At 27.2% G+C, this 25,746-nt stretch overlaps 2 protein-coding genes and 1 pseudogene across 8 annotated transcripts; 2 read left to right on the forward strand and 1 right to left on the reverse strand.

The window, feature by feature from the left end:
- Positions 1–285: 285 nt before the first annotated feature.
- On the reverse strand, positions 286–12,056 carry LOC149878360 (thioredoxin domain-containing protein 11-like). 6 transcript variants are annotated; one of them, XM_090072609.1, is made up of 14 exons: positions 11,756–12,056; positions 10,407–10,565; positions 9,492–9,708; positions 9,122–9,259; positions 8,916–8,996; positions 8,504–8,597; positions 8,286–8,392; positions 8,063–8,131; positions 7,337–7,447; positions 6,566–7,241; positions 2,088–2,233; positions 717–826; positions 522–602; positions 286–389 (listed from the first exon to the last, which is right to left on the reverse strand). In XM_090072609.1, the coding sequence occupies exons 2-14, from the start codon at positions 10,526–10,528 to the stop codon at positions 305–307; spliced, it is 2,037 nt and encodes a 678-aa protein (XP_089928735.1). In that variant the 5' UTR covers positions 10,529–10,565; positions 11,756–12,056; the 3' UTR covers positions 286–304. The 6 variants fall into 6 exon arrangements, with proteins under 6 accessions (XP_089928735.1, XP_089928736.1, XP_089928737.1 ...); XM_090072610.1 differs by having other exon boundaries at positions 11,506–11,794; XM_090072611.1 differs by having other exon boundaries at positions 11,677–11,782.
- A 2,809-nt stretch (positions 12,057–14,865) lies between these two features.
- On the forward strand, positions 14,866–18,618 carry LOC145193601 (charged multivesicular body protein 6-A-like). The gene is made up of 10 exons (XM_090072943.1): positions 14,866–14,978; positions 15,245–15,289; positions 15,434–15,498; positions 16,356–16,443; positions 16,521–16,607; positions 16,764–16,829; positions 16,908–16,988; positions 17,258–17,339; positions 17,530–17,596; positions 18,227–18,618. The coding sequence occupies exons 1-9, from the start codon at positions 14,910–14,912 to the stop codon at positions 17,571–17,573; spliced, it is 627 nt and encodes a 208-aa protein (XP_089929069.1). The 5' UTR covers positions 14,866–14,909; the 3' UTR covers positions 17,574–17,596; positions 18,227–18,618.
- A 133-nt stretch (positions 18,619–18,751) lies between these two features.
- Positions 18,752–23,306, forward strand: LOC149878361 (lipase maturation factor 1-like; annotated as a pseudogene). The gene is made up of 11 exons (XR_016447618.1): positions 18,752–18,917; positions 19,245–19,548; positions 19,637–19,647; positions 19,823–19,971; positions 20,515–20,580; positions 21,218–21,385; positions 21,794–21,959; positions 22,093–22,246; positions 22,351–22,540; positions 22,736–22,848; positions 23,000–23,306. The product of XR_016447618.1 is annotated as a lipase maturation factor 1-like (transcript).
- Positions 23,307–25,746: the final 2,440 nt, after the last annotated feature.

Raw genomic sequence — 25,746 nt, forward strand, 5'->3', positions numbered from 1 at the left:
AAATTTAAGTTTAATGGAAATTTTTACTATTATAAATAGTATTTTATATCAATTCAAGTTTTTTTTGGTTTTAGATTTTTGTAAGCAAATACAACAATAAAAAAAATGCTCAATGGTTAAAAATCAAAACATTCCTATTTTTAACATTTATCTTAAATGATATGTATCAACATGTTAATACAAAAGGAAAAAGGTGCATCTTAACAAAAGGTTTTTATCTTAATACCAGTAGAGAAAATCCTAAAGTTTAGTTAATCAAGAAGAAAGTCAAGAAATACAAATATATACATGCTATAAATTAAGTTTATTTCAAATATTTATCTAAAAATGTGACAAAACTTTGTAATGAGAAATCTAAATCATCATCAAAATGTATTGAGTCAGCTTTTCTAAAGAAAAAAAAAATTCTTTATAGCAGGTTATTCATTGTTAGAGTTTTTATTAGATCATTATTTAGTTTACACTGCATCATTATTTAACAGCAAAACTGCAAAAATATAAAGTGAAAATAAAATACATACTTATATTGTGGAAACAGTATAAATGAAGGATAATGACTAGGCATATAATGCCATGGAAGAGGATTTTTATCTCCATTAATTCTTAAAAAAAAAAAAATCCTTCATTATAAAAATTTAAAAAGTTAAACATTTAGCAGATTTGGAAAAAAACTGAATCAATAAAAATAGTTATTACAAATAAATGTGGATGAGAACCTTGCAAAGACAACATCAGATCTTTTGTAAGTGTGAGCTAGTAACAGAAACTGGAAATTGACTGCCTTACATATACCACACCAGGCTGCATAAAACATCACAAATACATTCTGAAAATAAAACAAAAAATGAATAGTATACTGCAGTGACTTTAGTTATCAGGACAAACAGAGGAATGCAATCATTGTAAAGATAAAGTTAATATGGTTTTTACATACATTAAAATTATTGTTTGCTTAATATATACCGATCACAAAATACTTCTTAAAAAAAGGTAAATCCAGGTTGAATTTCTCTAATATTTCACTTATGAGACAGTAAGAAGGCAGATACTAGATTATTACTAGCTCTTATGTAAATTTTCTGAATCTTTAAATAGAGTATAGTATATTGAAATTAAATGCTATCTATGAGATATTGAGCTAAATAAAAAAATAAGATTATCTTTAAAAAAAAATATATAAAAAAATATACATATATAAAAAAAATTTGGGTCATTCTTTTTTTTTAAGAGGGAGAGGCATTGGTGTGGTCAAAAAAAATAAAAAAACTCTAATAAGCAAAAGATTAACAAGGTCCTCTCCTCTTTATAAAAAAAGTCAACTTTTTTTTAAGAAATCTATGACGCATATATTGACTAATAATAAGAAAATTTCCAATTACTTGCACGCAAGTAAAAATTAATTTTTGAAACTTTACTTTTTTTTTTTTTTTTTTACACTTTCACAACAAAGTAAAAAAGTGCTACATATATCAGTGTATAAGACAATCCATTTTATAATATACCAGTGTATAAGACAATCCATTTTATAATATACCAGTGTATAAGACAATCCATTTTATAATATACCAGTGTATAAGACAATCCATTTTATAATATACCAGTGTATAAGACAATCCATTTTATAATATACCAGTGTATAAGACAATCCATTTTATAATGTATTCTTACATTCTTAAGAAATGTTTTTGACACATTTTTATTTTTGTATTGCAAAACCATTTAAAGTAAAAAAAAAGTAGCAAATTAAAATTTAAGTTAAAATATTTCAATGAATTTTTGATTCACTTTTTCCCAAAAAATATTAAAAAGACAAAGTAATTTACTTAAAAAACAAGCTCATAGGTTTGGTCAGAAAAGATTTTTCTATTAAGAAACTTTAGCTAAAATCACTTGGAAAGATTAACTTGGGTATCTCAAAAACTTACTTTTACATGTATGTCTAGAACATCAAAGTATTTAAAATAATTTTATACTTCCAACTTTCTATTTCATTTCCTTATACTTAATTTATACTTACTAAGTAAACTGTCATGAAACCTGTACAATAAATAGTAAAAAATTATCAAAACAAATACATGTTCATTTACCTTAGTAGTTTTCAAAATAAAATCTTCAAATGAGCTAGAAGTTAACTCTGTTACTTTTCCTGACTGATCATCTTTTTCCTTCTCTGTATTTAATGATTCAAAGTGTTGTTGGAGGTAGCCATTTGTAAAATTCATGATTGAGTCAACTAAAAAAAAAATTTAAACTTGCTAAGTAGAAGAATTTTATTGCAGTTCCTTTCTTGCAAAAGAGTGACATAAAAATAGATAATCATAAAAGTAGAGGATAAACATAAAAATAGATCGCCATAAATTTTACTTTTATGGCATAAAAATAAATAATAAACATAAAACTAATAGAAAAATATTTTAGAGAAAGAAAAGAAAGACCAAAAGAAACTATGACTCAATTATTTATTTTTTTAAAAGTGTATGCACAATCATTTAATTTGTATAATATGTCCAAAGACAATATATAGTTTAAAATCAGTTTGCAATTGAACTTTTGCAAGTGATTTTTTATCAAACTTTTTTTGCATTAATTTATGAAGCTTCCTCAAGTTTATTTTTGTGATTTAAAACTTTTTTAAAAAAAACAACTTATTATTCACATTTTTTTTTTTTTTGTCTTTAGAAAAGCTCTACTTTTTCCATATATAAATGCTTAATATTGTACTTATAAATGTTTAATACATGGCCTACTTAAAGTATACGGCCTTATATTCTGCATATTTGCCAAAAAAATAGAAGGCCATTAAAAAAGAATTACTGCGCTATAAAAAGCAAAGCAAATAAACAAACAAAATGCGTTTATTCTTAAAAATACTTTCTATTCAACAACAACAAAATTTCATTTTAAGTATTTTTTTTCATTTTTTACATTTTTCTAGAAAAAAAAAAGAAATATCGTTCATTAAAAACTTGTTAATTTTATTTATTTATGTTTAATCATGCTTTTTTCGTTGCCTTTTTTTAAAACTTACTATATTGTCCATAATATTTCCTTCGGTAATTATTTTTCTTTTATTATTGAAGAATATATTACTGATTGTTTTGTTTATGAGATTTATCCCAAGTTTTTGGTTCAGAACAAAGGATATTTTCTTTTTATAATAAATTTTTTTAAAATAAACTGAGCAGTTGTTCTTAATGGCAAATCGGTGTTGTTCATTACATTAAAAGTCAAGTCTAAAATTGCAAAAGCATCACAAGTATAATTACCCAGATTGGTAGATGGTATAGTCAATCCTCCCCTTGATAAAATTTCAATATATTGTTTATCTAGAGAATCATATTCATCTACTCCAATCATTAGTTCATTACAACATTTACCAAATCTTTTTGAAATTTTCTTTGCAATATATTCTGCAATATGAAAGGCAACTTCTCTACTATCTTCTGACAAAGACAAATTATTTAAAGAAGTGCACTGAAGTTTTTCCAAAACATTGTTTAAAATATTTTTTTGATCGTTAGTCTTTTTGAAATCACTATTGCGGATGTCAATGGCTTCTTTAACTAAACTTTTAAATGTCATAATTCGCTCCGAACACAAAACATCTTTTAAGCTCACCAAAAACCTGCCACCACTCATCTGTCTGTACTGTCCAAACCTTTTCTCTATTGGATCACTTTGAAATCTTGCAGTCATGACAAATTTATAACCATCGTTTAAAAGATCTTCAATTAAAGAAGCATGACAACTAAATGTTTGTTTAAATGCTGAACTAGTTTGAGTAGATGTAACAAATTTCTCACAGTTCAAGATTTTTTGTTTTTCCAAATTATCAATCCATAATGCCATTGCTCATAAAATTCTGGTTTTTTATCATGCAAGATAGCAGCATTTCCTAAATAGTTATTGGAACAAAACTGGTTTTTACTATTAGCAATAATCCACCATTTATTAAACAAATGTAAAAAGCCAACAGCATCCTCACGTAAAGGAAAGTATGATTTCAAACCAGCTATTGTACTTTCATTAAACAAGTCAAGAGCTACTTGAACATTTTGTTTATATTTTCCTGGGTGTAGCACTTTATTTGTTAGTTTTGGAGCTTTACATAAATCTGCATCTAAGGCAAGATCTTTTTCATGGACGTCATGAAACAGTTTCCAAGATACTTCTCCACCTTTAACTGTAATATCTTTAAACCCAATAAACTCAAATGGGGGAAACAAAAACCTCTTTTGATTTAACAAGTTGTTTCTCACATTTTTTATTAAATGTACTGCATCATAGAATAAATAAACTTTTCTGCAGTTATATAAAATTGAGAAGCTATCAAAGCCATTTTCGTATTCTAATAACAATTTATTAAATGCAGAAACATTGCTTGCATGATTATCGCACACAATAGCTTGCACAACAAACCCACTATTAAGCAAAAGATTCAAAGTTTCAAGAATCTCATTTTTTAACCAATCTCTATCAATTTTTACAACTGGAATAGCTTTTATAATGTATGGGATGTTTTCCTTAAAACTGTTTATCATAAAACAAACAACACTTTTATAGAGTTCACCAACATTGTTTACACCTGTTATAGTTCCACTAGAGTATTCGGCACATTTTTGTAAATACATTTCATCAAATATTATGCAGACATCTTGTGACATTTTGCCATCTTCAAGTAATAATTTTTCAGCTTTTAGTGCATCAATGTTACCAGAACAAATTCTATTTAATAAAGAAAGTAATGGTAATCGAAATTCTTCCAAAAGTAATTTGTAGGATTGCATAGATGTATAGCGCAATAATAATGCATATCGAATTAGGTTCCCAGAGTAAATTGATTTTTTTAGATATTTTATTTTTTCAAGTTCTTCAAAAACTGAGAAATTTTTTTCTGCTTGACTTCTTAAATAGGCAGGAAATTTTTCAAACATACTTTTACGAGTTAATGTACAATTATGACCATTACGAAACCATTTTAGTAATGGTACTAAACAACCCTTATAAAATAGTTTTACATGTAAACTCTTGTCAACTCGTATACACTCAATAACTTCTGGTATAGAAAGCTCATTAAACAACATTTTGTAAAATACAATATCATCATTATGTTTTAGCATTTGGTAGCCACTTGGGCATGGAATATCAGCAATGCAATTTAAACTTTTTATTAAATCATTTTTAAAAAATTCACTGCTTTGATCATTCTGGTAAATACGTTTTGTTGGAGATTTTCTTTCCAAATTTACTGTCGGTATAGAAGATTTTGGTATAACATTTGGATATATAGTTGGTATTGGTTTTTATTTCTTTATTAAACGAAATCTTTTTTCTTGTTTCCCATGTTTTAAATATTTTTCCTGAAAATATTAAGAACAATTAACTGATGACTTAGTTGGTATCCAGTTTAGTCTATTTACAAATTTTATCCATTTTGTTCTTAATTCTTCATTTACAGGAAATAAAAACACTGGCACCACATCATGTCTGGAATAATTAGAAAAACAGCCAACAACACAACATTAGTTAACCATTCTTTATTTTCAATATTTCAATTTTAAATTTATGTAGATTCGTTACACTTTTATTTAGAATCGCATACTAAACTTTTTCGGCAAATATGCGGAATATAAGGCCGTATACTTTAGGCCATGGTTTAATATTTGTACTTATAAAACAAATGTACAAATGTTAAACAAAATTACTTTTATTTGGATTTTTGGTTTTTAACAAAAAATAGAAGAAAATTGATCTAAAATAACTTAGAGATATGATACTAGAAGACTTAAGAAAAAAAGTTGTAATACTTTGGATTGTTTACATTATTTTGTTTTAACCCTTCAAGGCATTACAGAATTGCGATTTGATTAAACCATTAAATTTATTTTTATAGGTTTTAAATAAAAAATTTATGTATGAAAATAAACTTATCTCACTAAAAGCTTTGCTGTTTTTGCATAAAAATTTCTTTTTAACAAACTTCAGAAAATTGGACTTATCCATAAAGACATATACAAGATACAGAAGTTGGTTATTACTTGTTATTATTTATTAAAAACTAAATGCTGATGTGTATTAACTATGATTGAAATTTTTGAGTTTTTTTAAATTAGCAGGTAATAAAACAGTTAAAATTAATTGAAATAAAAAGCTATAAAATTTTTTTTTTTATTTCTTTAGAAATGTAATTTTTTTTTTAATGAATAAGCTATAAAAATTCAAACTTTTTAAAAGATGACAATTGGACTCTATGAAAAAGAAGCTATAAAAAAATTTAACTTTTTTCAAAAGACAAGGTATGGGCTTTTAAAGAAAGTCTAAATAAAACTTCTTTTTCATAAAAAAAAAAAAACATTTTTTGAGAGGCAAAACTTCAAAAAATTTTAACTTTTTCCAAAAATCCAAATTTGGAATTCAAATGAAAATTTGGAATACAAATCCAAATTGGGAAAAAGATAAGTTTTTTTAAAAGTTAAACTCCTCAAAAATCCATAAAAAGTTTTTATCTAAACTACAAAATTATTCCTACTTTTCCAACTCAGGAACAATTATAAAGTTTACAAACCTATAACTTTGTATGTGAGGTTTCTGGACACAAAGCTTTCTTCTGACAAAACATCAAATATCAGCAAACTGGGTGCATCTGCTACACCAACACTATTTAGAATAAATTTATATTTATTATAGTTCATTGTATAAAAACTTAGAGTTCGATTAGTCTTACATGCAAGTCCTTCAAAAGACTTGTGTGGAAGTTGACCATCTTTAGTATTACAACAAGCCGCAGATAAACCACATCTTTGAAGTTTGTTAGAGCTTTTAGGGACAGCTTGTTTTTTATTAAAAAAAAAAGTTTTTAAATGTATTTTAAACCATGTCTGCTTCAAATTCAAGTTTTTTACTTTGTCAATAAAGTGTCCAGAAGGAATCCATTTTTTCAATGTACCTTTACTAGATATTTTAAAACAGCATACAGAATAGGAGTCTTGAAAGTAATACGTGGAAATACGACTCGATAAACAATTTCCAGAACTTTGCAATAGTGGAATGTGGGACTTAGACATAAATGAGCTGCATTCACAGACTCCATAACAAAACTGACAATGTGTACAGACAATTCCTAGATTCCATGATGTAATGCATCTATCTTGCTTGCGAGAGAACAAACATTTTTGTTTATGAATATTGTTCTCAATTATAGGGCAGGTGCAGTTGTAATATGTTAATGCAGCATGTTGAAACTAGATAAACACACTTATAAAATAAAAAATGTTTTAATCTTTAAAAATTCAAACTATTGTATAAAATTATGCAAGTTAACAAGCAATAATTGTACCTGATGGTGTAAAGTGTTATTGGAATATGCCAAGAGAGCAACTGGTGTTTTCTTTAGTGAATTAAGATAATAGCTTGCATCAGTTGCATTTGGAGTCAACTCTGAAACAATCTGAATTTTTAAAGTCACATTTTAAAATTGACAAATGTTTAAAACTATTTTAACACATTTTAAAGTTGACAAATGTTTAAAACTATTACCAATTACAAATAATAATAAATAAAGTAAAAACTAGTTTTCTTGACTTCCTTTACTGAAAATTAAAAGGAAAATGAAATGAATGATATGGGTCATTTCATGCTTAGTAACACAGACCACCAACACAGACCACCACCTCAGATTATAATGAAACAAGAAGATTTTCTAAAATTATTTTTAAAAAATATACAGCTTCAATGTATGAACAAAGATATTTTTGCTACTAAAGTTTATACATTTTTAAAAAATCAGAAACTTCAAATGACTAAATCTGATGAACCACAAAAAGTTGAGCTGAAATTTTCAGCTTTTCTTGTTAATATAAACTAACCCACCAAGTTTTATCAAAATCTAAGGTGGTTCATGTTAAAACCATGAAATTTTAGTCAATTTGGAATGACCTATAATAATTCTAAAGTGAAAATTTAAAAAGTTGAATATTCAAAAACATATATTTAGGAAAACAAAAGATTTTATAACTTTATTTGCTTTTCTAATAAGAGATCTTTTACTACTTAGAAATCAAACCTCTTTTATGTGTACAGATATCCAATGAATAATGTCATCAACAAAATATGTCCCACTCAATGGATAACACTAAATAAAATTTAGAGAATTTAATTGAATCAACAAGACATTAAAAAAAAAAAACAAAGCTCAAATTAGAGTTTTAGAGAACAGATTTTAAAAATATTTTTTTCTATTCATAGATAAATAAGAATTTTATTTTTTATCTCTAGATGATACATACCTTCATTTTTCGTAAAAAGCCACTAGAACATATTTGCCCATGAGCAGTAAGTTTGGCATAGACTGCTAATTCACTATCAATAATAAGACCTATTTTTGGCTTGTTAGCTAAAAGTATAATTAATTTTAATTTTGAAAAAAATTCGTTTCTCAGAAGAAAAAAGAAATTCCATTCTTTACTTAAAGTACTTGAATATAAATACTTTTTTTCCAACCAACCTCTATTTATTAGGCGTACAGAAGCACTGAGAAAAGTCTGATAACGATTACCATTTTGAATAAACTTTTTATCCATATAGCTTATTACATAATTCTAAAAAGCAAAATCACAAATCTAAAATAAACACAGGGGTTCTTATAAACTAATGTGTGTTAAATTATGTTACATATATATAATACACACAATAGTGCCTTACGGCTTCTGCAACTTTAAAACTAAAAGAACTGAGCATTAAAAGAACTTTTGCAAGACTTAAAATCAATTTATTTGAAGATGTAATCATCATAAAGCAAAGTTTTACTCTTCAACTAAATTATAAATAAATCTAAAATCTAAATGTCAATAAAGTTAAAATAGGTTTTTTTAGTGCTTGGCAAGAAATGCAGTGCCAAAAACAAAAACTTTGCTTACATCAGTATTCAAGAAGTTTGTTAACTGTTGTTTATTTCCTATGTATATCCAAGGTCTAACAGCAGATTGGATAAAACTTATCTATAAAAAGAACTACTTTTTTAACAACTTAATATATACTTTAGTTTACAAACTTATACTATTATAGTGTATATTTTCTGGGATTATCTGCAATAATTCAATTACACCAGTAACTTGATACTTACAATATTGTAGAAATCGATATCAAAGAGATATTCGATTGGTGTGTTTGATGTATGGTATAAGAAGATTCTAGGAAAGTAATATGTTGTAAAGACATTTTTGCAAGATCCCTCCCAACAGTTGATTGAAATAAATGCAACCTAAAAATTTTTAAATACAAAGTACTGCCAGTTGTAAAACAGGCAGCTTTAATACACACACACACACACACACACACACACACACACACACACACACACACACACACACACACACACACACACACACACACACACACACACACACACACACACAAACACACACACAATTAGAATAACTTATAACTTCACTCCATGCTGCAATAAGAATCAAAAAACTAACAGCAATACTTACAGTTGGACTTGTTAGAAACTGGCTAGCAGCACTTAATTCCTTTACTGATGCAATACTATCTCCTGACCATGGAGCATAAAATATTACCATGTTTATAGGTTTATTGCGCACTATATTGAGCAGTTCACGCATAGAGCCATCTTTTATGTCTATTACAGATGAATTTAAAGGAAATAATCCATGAACTTCTTGCTGATAAGAGAGAACAAACCCCCAGCTGAAAGAAAGATAAAAAGTAAATTAACTGTTTTTTAAAATTAAAACATTTCGTATGAAAATAATCTCAGTCAGTGGCGTACCCAGAAGTATTTAGTTGAGGGAAAAAATTATAAAAACTAACTATCCATTAACATACTGTTTTTTCCTGATATCGTAGGTATATGAAGGGTCAAGTTAGTTCTATATACTTTAGTCTATATTTAGCTCTTTGTAGTAAAGTCTATGCATATGCTGTGAACCATAATTATTTTTTTCCTTTTAAAGATCAATTTTATTTGATTCAAAAGACCGTAAAAGAAAGTAAAATTTAAATCTTCATGTGCATTAAGAAAAAATACCTTGACCTAGAATTTCTTCATAACAGCAAGGTATATTGCATTTATGACTGTCCTGAATATTTTTCACATTATTTATAAAAAGAATCTTTTAGATAATATATAATTTAAAAAACTTAAACAGTAAAAAGCAGCCCAAATCAAAAAGATTAAATAAGAAACTATATAGTATTAAGTTTAATACACAAACATTTTTGCTTAATAACCATTAAATTAATAAACTTAACAGTATTATTGATTTTTTTTATTATTTAAAAAACTTATCTAGTCTAAGTAGTAGGAAGAGAGGATAGCTGCCTTTTTTTCCCTCCCTACTGTGGTTACGCCAATGATCTCAGTATTCTAAGACTTTTAAACTTACTATAACCATAACCACCAACTAAGACTGACCAAACATACGATGCCTGACAACACCATGACAATAACTTTTGTAGTATGCAAAATTCTTGTAAAATTAGGCACTCTATGATATCTAGCTGTCATGATATGGTTCGCCCATGTTTCAAAACAGACAAATTTGCTAAAATCAAAATAAAATACTTTTAAAAAAGCTCTCAAGATTATTTTTTTAAGGAATAGTAGTTTTTATAGCTGACAATAAAGTTACTAAAGATATCTTGGAGAAATAAATCATTGAAACAAAACAATAGATCTCTTTATTTTAAAGCCTGCAAAAGTATTTAATCAGAAAGGCAATTACCAATAATTACATATTTGCTGATTACAAAGAGAATAGAGTGTTGACCTCCTCTTTAAGTAAAATTATGATTATAAAAAATTTAAAACATTTTAACAATAAGTAATTCACTACACATAACTAACTAAAATTTAATCAGAAACTTAATGAATTTTGCATAAGATTGCCAAATCAATTTCAAATTAGACTAAATATATAAATATATATCTGAGAGAAACTGTATTAGAAATAAAACTTTACTATAAATATAAATCCCAATAAGTGTAAAATAAAAACTTTAAAACCACTAGCTGTATGGTATCAAACACGAGTGTTATTAACTTAAACTAGTGGTTTACTTGCCAACAAAACTACTTTTAAAACTCAGCCAACTTTTCTCATAAAAAAATAATCTTAAACCTCCTTTCTACATCTTCATAAACTAGAGACTTGTTCTCATTTTCACGCATCTTTATCAGTTTATTCTTATCTAGACAAGAATTTCAATATTTTATTTACTTTTTTTTTTTTTTTTTAAAAAAAAAACTATATAAAGTTAGCAACTTGACTATTGCAACTATTCTAATTACTATTACCTAAAATAAAATTGCTCTTAAAAAAACTGTTATAAAAGAATGTGTATTAGCCTAAAGACCAGAAATAAATAAAGGAAAATCTACCTTAATTCTTTGAGATCTTAAATTGATTATTATTATTGCTTAATAAATTTAAAATATTTCCGATCTATTTAAATCAGGATTTAGCTTTCACTTTATCAAGTTACCTATACGTTATCTCTATGTTTTCCCTGATCAATTTAGATGGTATAATGATTGCAAAAGGTAAAAAAAAACATTCAGGTAGTGGTTGTAGCTAAGGGTATCCTAATATAATTTACTAACATTTTGTTTTAAAATGATCTCAATTGGTTATAAGCAAAAATCTTAACATTTACAATTATTATTGTATGTCACAGTTGATACATTCTGATCATTGATAGGTATGAAGATAATCTATTTTGATAGAGAACTTACTGAGCATGCACGTGTTACATGAACATGGTGCGGGCTATTGGAATAATATGCGGACAGTTTTAAAATTAGCAGAAATAAAATTTAGACCGATATATTAAGATTGATAAAACAAGCAACATGTCTTAAGCTTGGTTTCCAATAGTTGTAGGAATGTCGTACAACAGTTCCACAACAACTTTGTTTTATAATGGAAACATTTTCTAATGTAAGTTGCACAGCTTAACGTTGGTTGTACAACAAATTTTATGTTGTACAACTGCGGTTGTGAGTTTTGAAAAAAATCTATTTCTGCAACAGTATTTTGTTTTTTGTGCAAAACGCGCAGCTTATTTTTTTAATGGAAACCACACAATAACTGTCGTACAACAATAAAGTTTACAAAATATCGCCATTGTGAGGAATTATTTTAACCTCCCCTGAGACACTAACGAGTCATTACTTTCTTTATGAACTTGACAATATTTTTCCCATCTGACTGCGAATCATACAATTTTCCCATCTGACTGCGAATCATACAATCAAACTCCAAAGTAGTACAACCGCCTTATTTTAACACATTGAATACATTAAGACCATACATACATTAACAACTACATACATTAATACCTACACACATTAGCACCTACATACATTAACACCTACACACACGCAAATTGCATCTTGAAGCACTGGGCCACCAACATATTTTGGGGCCTAGGCGGCACTTGGTAAATGGGGCCTATATATGGGGCAAATCTATTTATTAGTACTCGCGGGTGTGGGGAGGAAGCTTCGCGGAGGGCCTCCAAAACGGTCACGGTGGTTGTTATTGGCAATATTTGTGCTAAAAAAACACTTTTTTGCACTATCTCAATGTATGGTTGCCATAGTAATCAAAGGATACCAATTTAAATTTTTAACATTAAGTCGGAATAAAGAAATTATATTTTATCTTTTAGTCACCAAAAATATGTAAGACTTCAAAAAGCATAATTGACTTTTTATATTATTATATATTTTATTGATTCTGAAAAGTGACAGAAAAAGAATAGTTAGGAAAACAAAAACACGAAACTAAACAGCATTTTTCTTTTTCTATCAATTTTTGCCGATGTTTTCTTTAAGAAAAATCCAATATTTTATCTTAAAAAAAAAAAAATGTTGAAAAAAAGAAAAAAAAAAAAATGTTGAGAAAACAATTTTCTTACAGAAAATATCGGCAGTAAAATATTTTTTACAGTTTAAATTTGTTTTATAGTTCTCAAAACAAATAATATCATTTTGTTTTTGGTTTTTGCGAGACGATACGAGAAGCGACATTTTTAGTCGTGCATCGTAAACGAGATTAAGGTAATGAAATTCTGATTGAAATAATAAAATAAGAATATATCTAAAATGAAAGCAAATAATTTAAACTTATAATTTTTTCAGATTATCCATAGCAGTTGTGAGCAATTCCAGAAACCTTTAAATTTTTTTAAACAAAATCAATAAAATTTATAAGAGCTTAGTGGAAGTGATATCTAACGATTGTTGTAAATGATATCATCGTTAACCGGTGAAACCAGTTATTGACAAATTATTATGGATATTTGTTGTTGAGTTAAGAAATTTACATTAAAATCTTTTTTAATCTTTTTATTTGTTTAAATCTTCTTCATTTTATTAAATAACTTAACTACACATTTATTAAAATTTTTTTGAATGGTATCCCTTTGATTTTTTTCACCGTTCAAATTTATAGTTTAATAACCTACCATCAGTTACCATTTAATAATCTACCATCAGTTATCATTTAATAATCTACCATCAGTTACCATTAATATAACTTACCATCAGTCCTGTTCCTCAATTAAGTTTCTTCCCTTAAAAAGGTTTGGTAATCACTTGGTTTTAATTTGAACTTTAGAAAAAAGTATTTATTCTTGACTTAAAGATGTGAAAAAGTATTAAAGCATAACCGATTCTTGCTTTTAAAATAGGATGAAAAGTATCATTATATTCATTTCATCTAGTATCCTATAGTTTTAAGAAAATGATTTTTTTTAGATTTTTTAATGCTTTGGTTAAAACAATATCAATATTATACAGTATTAGTATAGCAAAATTAATTACTTTTAAAAAATGAAATCTTTAAATCGGAACTAGGGGGAGGGGGAGGGGGAAATAAGTTGAAGGGGGATTTTCCAATAATTTTCAGCGATGGTAAAGTGCATTTTTTTCATTTATGATTAATCAGCAGTTTTCATTAAAAAAAACTTTTCATTTCTAAAATTAATCTGAACTTTTTAACCGCTTGCTATATAATAAATGAAATAAAGTTCGTTGAAAAAAAATTGCTGTTTCAATGTTCAGAATGTTTTATCAATTGAATTCAGGTTTTACTTTTCACCGGAAAATCCAGTAACTTTTTCCTAACTGCCACGAATATACGCATGCGCGATTCTTCGGACCAAATTATACTAAAATATCCCGTCTAAAAGCAGTCTATCTGCTGGTTTAGATAAATATTAACTTGAGCTAAACCTTCCAATACTATACTAGATTTAAATATTATTAGGATTTTCAGCTATATGTTGCGATTAAACTTAAAACTAAAACTCAAAATTTCAACATATCAATTGCCTATATCTGTAACAACAGTCATTAACATGCAAATAACTAAAATGGCTATTTACATACAATAAGCTTCCAAGCTTAAGTTCACCCTTCTCATAGTGAGTTGTTTTAGGTTATAAAGTTGGACTGATAATTGAAGAATGATTAATACGGCATCTCAAAGATTTAAATATTCTTGCCCAAAAATATGGTAGACAGACCATTGAAAGTCCTACCACTGTTATCTTGACTATTTTGAATAAATCTTGTTATTTTACTATTTTATGATTTCTTAGTTAACCTAGAAATGCTTTTTTTAGCTAATTTTTTAGAAAATGCATCCGATTCAGAAATTTCACAATAGTGAATTGCTACAAATTAGTCATAAATTTTATAGTTAAAATCAAAATATTCCATTGAAGTATCTATCAGTTACTGAAATAACTGTCAGTTTCACAGATCCATATTTCTGCAACAACTTTTTAAATATCTTTTGAACATAGTTAAACCTAGATGTGGCGACACTCTTACTATTTCATTTTTTCCCCCTCTATTAGGGTTATAAGTATAGCATATTATGGGAAGTTTATTTTCAAAAAAAGAAATAAAACCAAACAGAATTACAGAGCAAGATAAAGCTATTTTGGTAATTATATTCTTTTTACGAAGTTTTGACTTCTATAATCTGCATATAAACATATATATTTTCTCAGAGTAAAATTCATAGTGTTTTAATATAAGTATGTGATCTTGTACATTTATTTTCTTGAAAATTTATTTAATATCTAGATAAATAAACCTACATAAATTAATCAATAAAATAAATCATGAATATCAGCATTATCACTATTTTTATTTTTTAACTTTGCTGTTTTCTAAAAATTAATATACAAAAAAACAATTTCTTTTTAGTCTCTTAAACAGCAAAGAGATAAGTTAAGGCAGTATCAAAAGAAGGTTTGTTTGTTTTTTTGTTTTTTTTTGTGTTATTTTCTAATATACAATATTTTTGCAGTTTACTTATTTTAGTATCTCTTTTACCCTATCCCTATCTCTACTACAATATGAATGTATCTGAAAAAGTTCTTACTCTTGGTTTAGATCAACTTAAATTTGGAAAAAGAAAAAGAAGTTGCAAAGAGGTTGCTTAGTGATGGCAAAAAAGAGTAAATATAAATTTGATTCTTTTCTTTAGAAAATATTAATCTCTTTAAACACTGACTTAATGATCTTCTAACAAAAAAACAAAACAAAACAAAAAAAAGCATAAAATTACCACACAAAAAAATCTCTACTTGCAAATACATGACCTTAGTTGTTTAAAGTCAGATAAGATTGAAATTACATTTCTTATTTTCTAGTTAATTGCATACAAATAATTCTTGTGTGTGTGTGTGTGTGTGTGTGTGTGTGTGTGTGTGTGTGTGTGTGTTTGTGTGTGTGTGTGTGAGTAAAATGTTTAACTGTTCAAAAAGTTTGATTAATTTGATTAATTCAATAAAGTTTGATTCTTACCAAGCATTTTGGGTCAGGCTTAAAAATAAATTCAGTTTACAAATATTCTATAAATAACAACATGTAGATAAGTTTATAAACTTATTTCTTTTTTTTTTTTTTGGGTCACTAATACATGATGTTTAATTGATATTTTTATGTTTTTCTTTTGTAAAAGTTGTATCTAATACTAAAGAAGTATGAAAGACACATTTTGCCTAGCAATTCTTTTGTTGTCCTTATATGATAAGGTTATTACCAACTTAAGTCATTTTTATTGGTCACTACTTACTTTGTGGGCTTATTATTTGATATCTATTATCAAAATGTTTGTATAGTTTTGTTGTTTTGTGTCAAAAATGGCTATAGATGATGACCCAATCCAAGGAAAAGTAAAAGTATTGAAGCTTTAAATCTTTTTGTTTGTTTGTTTTTTCATTAAAAAAAGATTTTTTTTGATGAAAAATCAAATATACATAATATATTTGTACAGTTTTTTCAAGGTTAAAAGATTTTAGTTACAATTTAGCAAAGCGAAATTGATGTTGAAGAAAAAGCGCTATCAGGAAAATCTGCTTCAGAAAACTGACAGTCAACTAGAGAATATTGATAAAATGGTGTGGTGTTATACTATCTTCTGTTTTCTTTTAAAAATTAGTTGAACTCTGAGATTTTTAAATATTGTGCATTTCAGATCCATGAGGTTGAATTCTCACTCATTCAAATCAAAGTTGCAGAAGGATTGAAGCAGGGAAATGAAGCTCTTAAAAAGTTACATGAAGTAAAATTTTTTTGAAAAATAAAATTATTTGCTGCTAATATATTACAACTTTTAACAAAATATTTTGTCTACAATTTATTTCTTTTTTTTTGTTTTTATTTTTTTATTTTTTATTTTTTGTTTTGTTAATGGAATATAAATTTGTTTATGTTTCAGATGATGTCACTTGAAGATGTTGAGAAAATTATGGATGATACTAAGGAAGCAGTTGAATACCAAAATGTATATGTTTATTCTGTATTCCTTTAAACCAACATTTTAACTTTTATAGCATATGCTAATTTAATGAATACTTTTTAGGAAATTAATTCTCTTATTGGGGGTGTTTTGTCAGAAGTAGATGAAGAAGAAATTTTAGCAGAACTTGATGAACTTACCAAGGTTTTGAATTTCAATATAATATTGTTGATAAAAATGATAACAGTTTTCAATACAATAAATCATGAGAACAAAAAAAATGCAGGAGCATTCAATGTGTTATGACAACAATGTGTTATGACAACAATTGCAGCAACATTTAATTATAAAACTTTTTTAACAATTGCAGCAACATTTAATTATAAAAATTAACTATTAATTATAAAAATGATTGTTGAAACATTAAGTTTTAGTCAGTTTTATTTTTGAATTTAATTTTGTCTTACTTTCAGATTAATGAATTGCCTTCTGTTCCCAAACATGAATTGAATAAAACTGAAGATTTTTCACCAGATGTTCCAGTGCAAGTTCCAGGTATTTATGATATCTATAACTAACCTTTAATTAAGTTTATCTATTTTACAAATATTAGTAATCATAGTAACTCTGTGAAACTTAAAGTCTGTTAATCTTTTTGTTGAATCATTTTTATGGATATTGATTTTTATGATTGGTTGTTTAGAGTCATAAAAATATTTAAAAAAACCGTTTTAATTAACTTTAGTTCAGAAAGTTAAAGCAAAAGAAAAACGAGTTGCTGCTTCTTGAAGAAAAATCACCATGAACAGAAAGTAATTGAATTTTTTTCATGTTTTGTTGATTAAAATTTCTAGTTAATGAAAAAATAATCAAATGAAACATTTAACTTTAAAATAGAAATTATTATGGGGAATCCATTAGTAATTGACTATTTGTTAGTAGTTTGCCAGTCTCAAGTTTACACTTTTTTAAGATAGTCTATTGAAAAGTGTCCTCATTTGTTGTATTATACTTTTGCAATCTTGTTTCACAATTTACAAATTATATTATGGGTGAAAGATATGGAAGGTGGTTAATAGTCAACACAGTGTTTTTAACTTTAAAAGTTTTTCAAAATTATACTTAAGTAATATAAACATGTCTTAAATGAATGTTAGAAAAAGTAACCAAAATCTTATATTATAAAGATGTTTGGTTATATTTATCACCTTGGTTAGCTACTGAAGTGTTCATCATTTGAAAATCAAATTTTAAACAATTTTAAGAAATTATAGAGTTTACATCAAAAGTAAAACTAGATAATTTTTACTCATGCTAACACTTTAGTTAACTAAAAAAAAGCTAACAAAAGAATAATTAGAAGTATAAATAGAAATTTTTTAGATAAAATTAAAAGAATGAAAACATAAAGTTTCAAAAAAGAGAAAAATCTTCTTTTTTAGGATTGTTGCAAAAATCTTGTCAAATGTATACGGTATCATATTATGCAGAGTAAAATTGCTCTTCAACTGAGTTGATCTGCTCTTTCAGAACGTAGGTGAATCTTTTGTAACTGGATCCACTCATAATTACTTAAATGATTATTTAAAACTTTTTTTTGTATTTTAAAGAATTGCAAGTTTGTTAAATTTAAAAAGATGTATTTTTAAATAGTAAAAATTTATATTATCTAAATTTGAATAAAACTTTTTGTACAACAGATTCTATTTCTGTTGTGTGCTTTTTACACAATTTTGTTCCTTGTGTTAACTTGAAGTATATTTTCAAGTAATTTTTTTTTTTTTTTAAAATCCAGATTTATTTTGCTAATAAATTATCATAACTCATTATTTTTTTATTATTTTATTTTTAAGTGTAATTATAACAAATAATTGCGCTCGACATCTTTAGCATACTTATTTTTAAAATACAAATTGAAATTCTTTCTTAATTTTAAAAAAAATAAAGTAAATAAATGAATTTTAAAAATGGCTGATGGATTAAGGAAACGCAAAAAAACAGATAATGTGCATGAAGCACCAAATGCTGATAGTAAAGTTTTAGAAAAAACAACAATGAAACATGAAGGGACACTGAGAGGAAGTTATTGGCTAACTAGGATTATTTTCATTAGATCTCTTGGTTTCATATACTGTAAGTTTTCCTTATATTTATATTTCTGTAAGTTTTTCAAGTCTTGTTTCTCATTGTTATTTACATAGATGTTTCAGATGAATAATATTAAATTTAAACATAGTTTTTTACCGATTTTTTTTTTTTTTTTCTTTTTTACACATTTTTTAGATAATTTATTCACACATATTTTTTATGATATAGCATGGAAAAAAGTTTTAATGTTTTTGAATTTTTTTTTTTAATTGTTGCTATATAAATAATAACAACAACAAAAAATAAAATAAATAGAACCAAAAAAATGACACCATAACTTTAACAAGTTCAAAGTTTTTTTTACATTTGTAGTTGTTGCTTTTGTGGTTGCCCTCAATCAAAATAAGCAACTGTTGGGAAAACATGGACTTCTACCTGCTAATCTATATCTAAAGCGTATAAAAACACATTTTTCTACAAAAACAGAGGCTTTCTTGAGTATTCCTTCTATGTTACTACTCATCAATGAAGATTTTATTGATTGGTGGCTGGATTTTCTGTCATATGTTGGCATTTTACTATCTGCTGTAGTTTTCTTCCTGGGAGCTTCAAATATTATTATTAATTTTACTTTATGGATGATATATCAGTCTATAGTAAATATAGGACAGCGGTGGTAAAATGTGTTTGTTTTTCTCGCTTAATATGTTTTAAAAATTTCAAAAATTTTAATAGCAAATGATTGTTGCTTTATCTTTTTTCAGGTATGAATTTGGTAAGTTTTTTAACCAATCATGTGATTCTTTCAAACTTTACATTTCAAGTTAATTTTTTTTTAATGTCTTGTGATACTGGTTTTGTAAAATATTACTATAGAAAATGCTTCCTTTTCTGAACTTTAAAATGACCCTCCATGTTAGATTTCTTTAGCTTTTCTTTTTATTACAAAGGCTGGGAGTCACAGTTGCTAGAAACTGGTTTCTTGGCCATATTCTTTTGTCCATTATTGAGTTTGAAACAATATCCAAAGAGCACACCAACATCACAAGTTGTACTATGGGCATATAGGTGGCTTATATTTAGGATTATGATTGGAGCAGTGAGTTTCTAAATAAAGTGCAATTCAATAAACATTTAAATTTGCTCTTGAACTTTTTTAAATCTCAATTTTATAAATTTATCAAGTTACAGTGTTTAAACGTTACTATCTGCAATCAAAAGTTTGCAATCAGTAGCTCTGTTAGTAGCTCTCTTAATAGCTCTCTTTGTGTGTTTCTAATCAATTAATCCTACTAATCACCTTTGCTTTAATTTCAAAATTTTGTTTTTATTTCAGTAACTTGAAGAAAATGGGGAAGAAAAAAAATTTTAATAGTTTAGAATTACGTAAAAATGTTTTTTCAAAATTTGTAAAAAAAAAAACCTTTATTTTTTTTAAAGGAAAAAAGAAAATTCCTTAGGTTTAACTAGTTAGATCTTTCTTATTTTAATTTGTTTTTGGTTTTTTATGTGGTAACAAAAAAGAGAGAAATAATTATATGAGTTACTGTTCCATTTAAAAGTTTTGGATTTTTTTAGTTTATGCAGTGTAAGAATTTTTACTATTATAAAAATTAACTTAAGAATAATAATATTTTTTCAGGGGTTGATAAAAATCCGTGGAGACAAATGCTGGAGGCTTCTAACATGCATGAATTACCATTATCAGGTAGTTTCATTAACATAAATTTACATTTGTAGTTTGGAGTGTGTTGCATATGTCTTTGAGGTGTTTTTAACTGGAATTTTGTTTTTCTTTTATGTTAAATCAAAGTTTTGTAAATTCATAAGTTTTAAATGACTTATAAAAGTTGACATAAAAAAAACATCTTTAAGAAAATAATTCTCACATTTGATTATTTCAAAATTAGTCCAAAGAATAATCTGATTTATTCTTGTATTCTGTTTGTTTTTCAAAACTCAAAAGAGAAAAAACTCAGAAAAAAACTCATGGAATCAAACTACTTTTTTTTTAAGTTGTTCCCATTAAAGTTTATTACCCAATTACATTAATATTTTTCTCATCTGGTTGTATTAAATTTAACACCCGATTATATTATTTTTTTTTACCCAGGGAGATAAATTTTAGGACACCCTGTAATAGTTTTAAATTGTTTGAAAACAATTTTAAAAACCTGTTTTATACAAAAGTTTACTCAAAAGTTAGGAGTTCAAAAGGCCCAAGCTCATTGTCCAATTGTGAATATTTAGGTAAAGTGTGTTTTTTCTATATTTTGAAAACAAATGATATCTAAATTTGATTTTTTAAGGTAAATCCTTTTGTAAATGTTAATCTTTTAATTTAGACACAACCTGTTCCTAATCCTATAAGTTACTATCTTCATCAAACTCCAGAATTCTTTCATAAATTTGAAACACTATCAAATCATTTTGTTGAACTAGTTGTTCCCTGGTTTCTTTTACTCACAAGAAACTTCAGAGTTTTTGCTGGTTTGCTGCAAATTCTTTTTCAGGTAGGCATAGGCCAAAGACATTGATTGTGATACTAGTTTTAGAAATTTACTTTCCATTGTTTTATTGTTGTAATTAAATATTTTGTATGTTAAAATATTATTAGTTGTTTTTGGTATTTTAAAATTTTTATCAGCTTGGAATGCAAATTTTAGGCCGGAAGAAAAATATATCTTTATATTTAAAACACAAAAATAGTTTTTGCTTTTTGAACTGAGGTTTGATGTTTTAGTTTTTCTCCTGTAAACCCTGTTTTTCCTTTTAAAAATACGTTTTTGATGGGTTAATTCTGGGACAGTCTTAAATTTTAAAAAGATATATTCCTTAAATTTACAAATGATCTGATCATTAAATAATTTTTTTATATTATATATTACATAATGCAGACCTTTTTTTTTTTTTTTATCTAGGTTGTTCTCATACTCAGTGGAAATTTGAGTTTTCTGAATTGGTTAACAATTTTGCCAAGCATGTGCTGCCTTGATGATCATTGCCTCTCTTTTTTATTTTCTTCCCAAAAAAAGTTACTTGTCCAAGAATTGCAGAACAGTAACTCAAAAAAAAGAAAATCCTGGGGCAAGTTTAAAATTTTAAACCTCACTGTTGTTGAGTAATTAAACATTTGAAGCTTAAACAATTGTTACTCAAAAAGCTGTTTGAGTTTTTATTTTATCTCCTTAATATTAAGTGGTTGTGGCTGTTTTTTCAGGCGAGTATCTGCGTAGCTCTGTTGATTCATTACTAGTACTCCTGATAGCAATTCTCAGCATACCTGTTATTCAAAATCTTTTATCAAGTACGCAATCTATGAATACTTCTTTTGACGCCTTTCGAATTGTTAATACTTACGGAGCCTTCGGAAGGTACAAGATGCAAAGATTTGACAGTTGTATTTCTGATTTTACTGTATAATTGTGATATTGTAAACTAAAATTTATGTAAAAGCGAAAAGCACTTGTTTATTTAGTGTTACTAAAGTTCGCACTGAAGTGATTATTCAGGGCACTCGAAACACAACTATCACTCCTGATAATCTAGGTGGAAAATGGGAAGAGTACGAGTTTCATTGTAAGCCAGGTCAGCTGCAGAAAAGACCATGCTTTATAACACCTTATCATTATAGATTGGACTGGCTCATGTGGTTTTCTGCCTTTATGGTAAGTGTCTTTTTCTTCTATAATTTTTGGTGGGTATAAATTTTGGTGAGTACATATTACTATTTGGTATCTATAAAATGATAAAAAGTGTAGATTTTCCTTTTATGCTTTAGAAATTTTATAAGAATAACAGTGTCATATATCAGTGAAAAAAAGGTCATTTTTTCAAGAATTCAGGTTTTCGAATTATTTTAGAATTATCAACAAAATCCTTGGTTAGTTCACTTAGTAGCAAAGTTGTTGAAAAATGACCGAAATGTTACGTCATTAATAGCATTTAATCCTTTTGAAGGTGGCAACCCTCCAAAGTGAAAATTTAAAGTTTTATTGCTTTTGTTTTCTTCTAAAAATAAGGCAAATTTTTTTCTTAATACAAAGAATTTCTTCATTACTTTTTATTACTTTTCTCAGTTCAATTTTGATTTCTGCTTCTTGACTGAAAGAAAATTTCTTTTGCAGATATATCCGTGCACAGCATTTCGAGTATGAGTTTACTAAAGTAGGAAATGCGAATACGCAGTGGTGGACAAGAAAATATATTGGTGAATATTTACCAATTGTTGACGCAAAAACCTTAAAACAATTTCTTCGAAATCACGGTTGGGAGCTGTAAAAATTCGTAGTTAAACAAGATCTCCAGTTGAACGATTAAACCACTTTTGATTCAGCTATACGAGTTATACATTTGCTGAAAAAAATCACGCGCCTTTTAAAAATCATATGAGATCCTATAAAGGCGCTAAATAAATGTTTAGAAGTATTTATATTTTTTATAGTTTTTAATTTCAAATCAAAGTATTTAAAATGTGAATGATTTAAAAAAAAAAAAAATCAAGCTGCGTTTGATTGAGCTTTTCAAAAACCCATTCAAAGTTTTATTGTAAAAAATTTTGAAAATTTTTGAAAATTTGAAATCGTGAATCACTTTTTACTCCGGGCAATAGCTCGCAGAACCATTTATAACACCACGGATAAGCTAGACACTGACTCACCAATAAAAGAGAAAAGAACTGTTTGTTCTGGCGTCAACAATGGAAGAAACTAACAAAACCTGTGTCAATGTATTTCGCAATTTCGTAATACATCGGAGCAGCATGCAAAAGCAAACAAGCTGCCAACTCGTCAATAAACCTTACAAAAGATAATCTGTCGTTCTCAATGAAAAAAAAACTTTTTTTTCTCTGGCACTACCATGTCTAGAAATAATTCGCCATGTCAACAAAAATGGATTAACTACGTTCCTGATGTTTTTGGTAAAGTTTTTTCTCAGCAGCCATTTACTCACACGAAAAAAATATAAACCATTTTTATGAATGTGAAGTAAAAATAAATGCAAATGCTCCTCTTTGACCGACGATGGTAATCCACTGTATGCGACAAATTTCCTAAAAAATCCATTTTTTGACAAAAATTAATGTAGATGGACTAAAAAACTGATGTAGAGGACTGATGTTATCTTGTCCCATTCTATCTTGATAGCAACCTTCAGGGAGTTGACACTTGTGAGGAAGTTGAGAAGCTCTTAACTCCACATACGCTGAAAATGGTCATCAAGAGGTAACAAATCTGGAGATTCAGGGTGCCATAGCTCTTTTGACCAGTTTTTTTTTTTTTTTGGCAGGTTCTCCTGGAGCCACCTCTGGGGTGTATATGAAAGTGTTCCGTCCTACTGGAACATCACATTGTAATCTGGAGGGTAGTGGATTTGTCATGACAAACCCACTACCCTCCAGATAACAATGTGATGAAAAAAAAATCAGAAATCGATTCCAATGAATACATTTAAATCCTGGAGAACCATGCCCAAGGTTCTCCAGGATTTAGATGTATTCATTGGAATCGATTTCTGACCAGATTTGATGAAGACCGGAGATACTTTGAGACCATCAAAAGAAATCAAACCAAACATAACTAAAACTGGAAGCTTCATCTTGAATTTATATTTACATGCTCTGGGACTGCCTGGACTGGTTGATGACTATAAAACAATTGGTACTGTTGTTTGAGACAGAATCAACAATAAACTATTTTTCATCTGAGAAGAGTTAGTCTTTTCTTCAGGAAGCTCAGAAGTTTTTTTGACCTTTCAAACCTTTTTTCTTTGATACTTGGGGGACCAAGTTGGGGGACACTTCTTAAACCTGACTCTTAACTTTGCCTTGAGATCTTTCATGAACACATTTTTGATGGTGTGCTCACTGACAGTTGGCTCTTTGGTCATTTTCTGATTGATCTTACTGGATTCCGAGAAATTCAGCCCTTGACTGCCTTGATCAACTGAGGAGTTCAAACTGTTTTCTTCAAACTACTGCCACGCTTCCTCTTAACACGACCAGTTATTTGAAGACGTTAAACTAGAGTATAGACGATATTCAAGTTTGTTTAGTATCTTGGCAATGTCTTTGAGCGTGGTGCCATTCATGGCAAGGTCAACAATTGACTTATTTTTACAACGCATCTTCACTTTTGTGGTGTTTTTTTTTGTTTTCAAAGGTTTTTGCATCAACAATAACAAATAACGTGCGATAAAGTAACAATGGGGCATTTATTTTGAAATCATCAAACTTATTATGAAATTTCCGGTTGCATAGGGAACATCTGAATACTAAAACCTGATGAACTCAAAAACATTACGCGTGAAAATTACTCAATAAAAGATTTGAAGAAATCCAGAAAAAGTTTCAAACATCTCAAAGAAACCTTAAGTTCAAATAATTTTTGTTTGAAATAAATAGGATATATCTATTTATTATTTTGTTTGAAATAAAGAGGATATATCTAGAAAGATATACAAAATAATCTTTTTAAAACACATCCCACTTTTTAAAAGTTTTTGTTTACTTAGTATAACATCAGAAAAATTTGAAATGTGCAGTGTTCGATTTACTTTTTATATTGTCAGGATTTAATAAAACTTATGTATAAAAATAAGTAAAAAAGCTTATTTAATTGTGAAAAAAAAAAAGATAAGAACAAGGAAATTTGTTTTTATTTTTTTCAAGCTTTTTTTTTAAAAATAATTAAACACACTGATGATAAAAAAAATAATAATAACAGCTATAGAATAAATACAAAAACTACGACTGTGGGTTTTAACTTTTTAGTTTTTGTTTCCATAATCCGAAAGTTTTTTTTATAAGTTTTAAGCAAATTCAAAGCTTTTAATTGTTATTTAAATTAATGTTAACTTTAAGCTTACAGAGCTT

This window comes from Hydra viridissima, unplaced genomic scaffold (genome assembly GCF_058129835.1).
Source record: "Hydra viridissima isolate aposymbiotic clone 2 unplaced genomic scaffold, HvirCarnegie_v1 scaffold_15, whole genome shotgun sequence".
NCBI lineage: Eukaryota > Metazoa > Cnidaria > Hydrozoa > Anthoathecata > Hydridae > Hydra > Hydra viridissima.

Excerpts from the sequence above, each read along its gene's own strand:
- LOC149878360 (XM_090072608.1), bottom strand. The coding sequence starts at position 11,191 with ATGCGTGAAAATGAGAACAAGTCTCTAGTTTATGAAGATGTAGAAAGG. Across the intron at positions 2,234-6,565 it reads CCTCACATACAAAGTTATAG|TTGACTCAATCATGAATTTT; the intron begins GTTTGTAAACTT and ends TTTTTTTTTTAG. Across the intron at positions 390-521 it reads ATACTGTTTCCACAATATAA|AAAAGCTGACTCAATACATT; the intron begins GTATGTATTTTA and ends TTTTTTCTTTAG.
- LOC145193601 (XM_090072943.1), top strand. The coding sequence starts at position 14,910 with ATGGGAAGTTTATTTTCAAAAAAAGAAATAAAACCAAACAGAATTACA. Across the intron at positions 14,979-15,244 it reads AGCAAGATAAAGCTATTTTG|TCTCTTAAACAGCAAAGAGA; the intron begins GTAATTATATTC and ends ATTTCTTTTTAG. Across the intron at positions 16,989-17,257 it reads AACTTGATGAACTTACCAAG|ATTAATGAATTGCCTTCTGT; the intron begins GTTTTGAATTTC and ends TCTTACTTTCAG.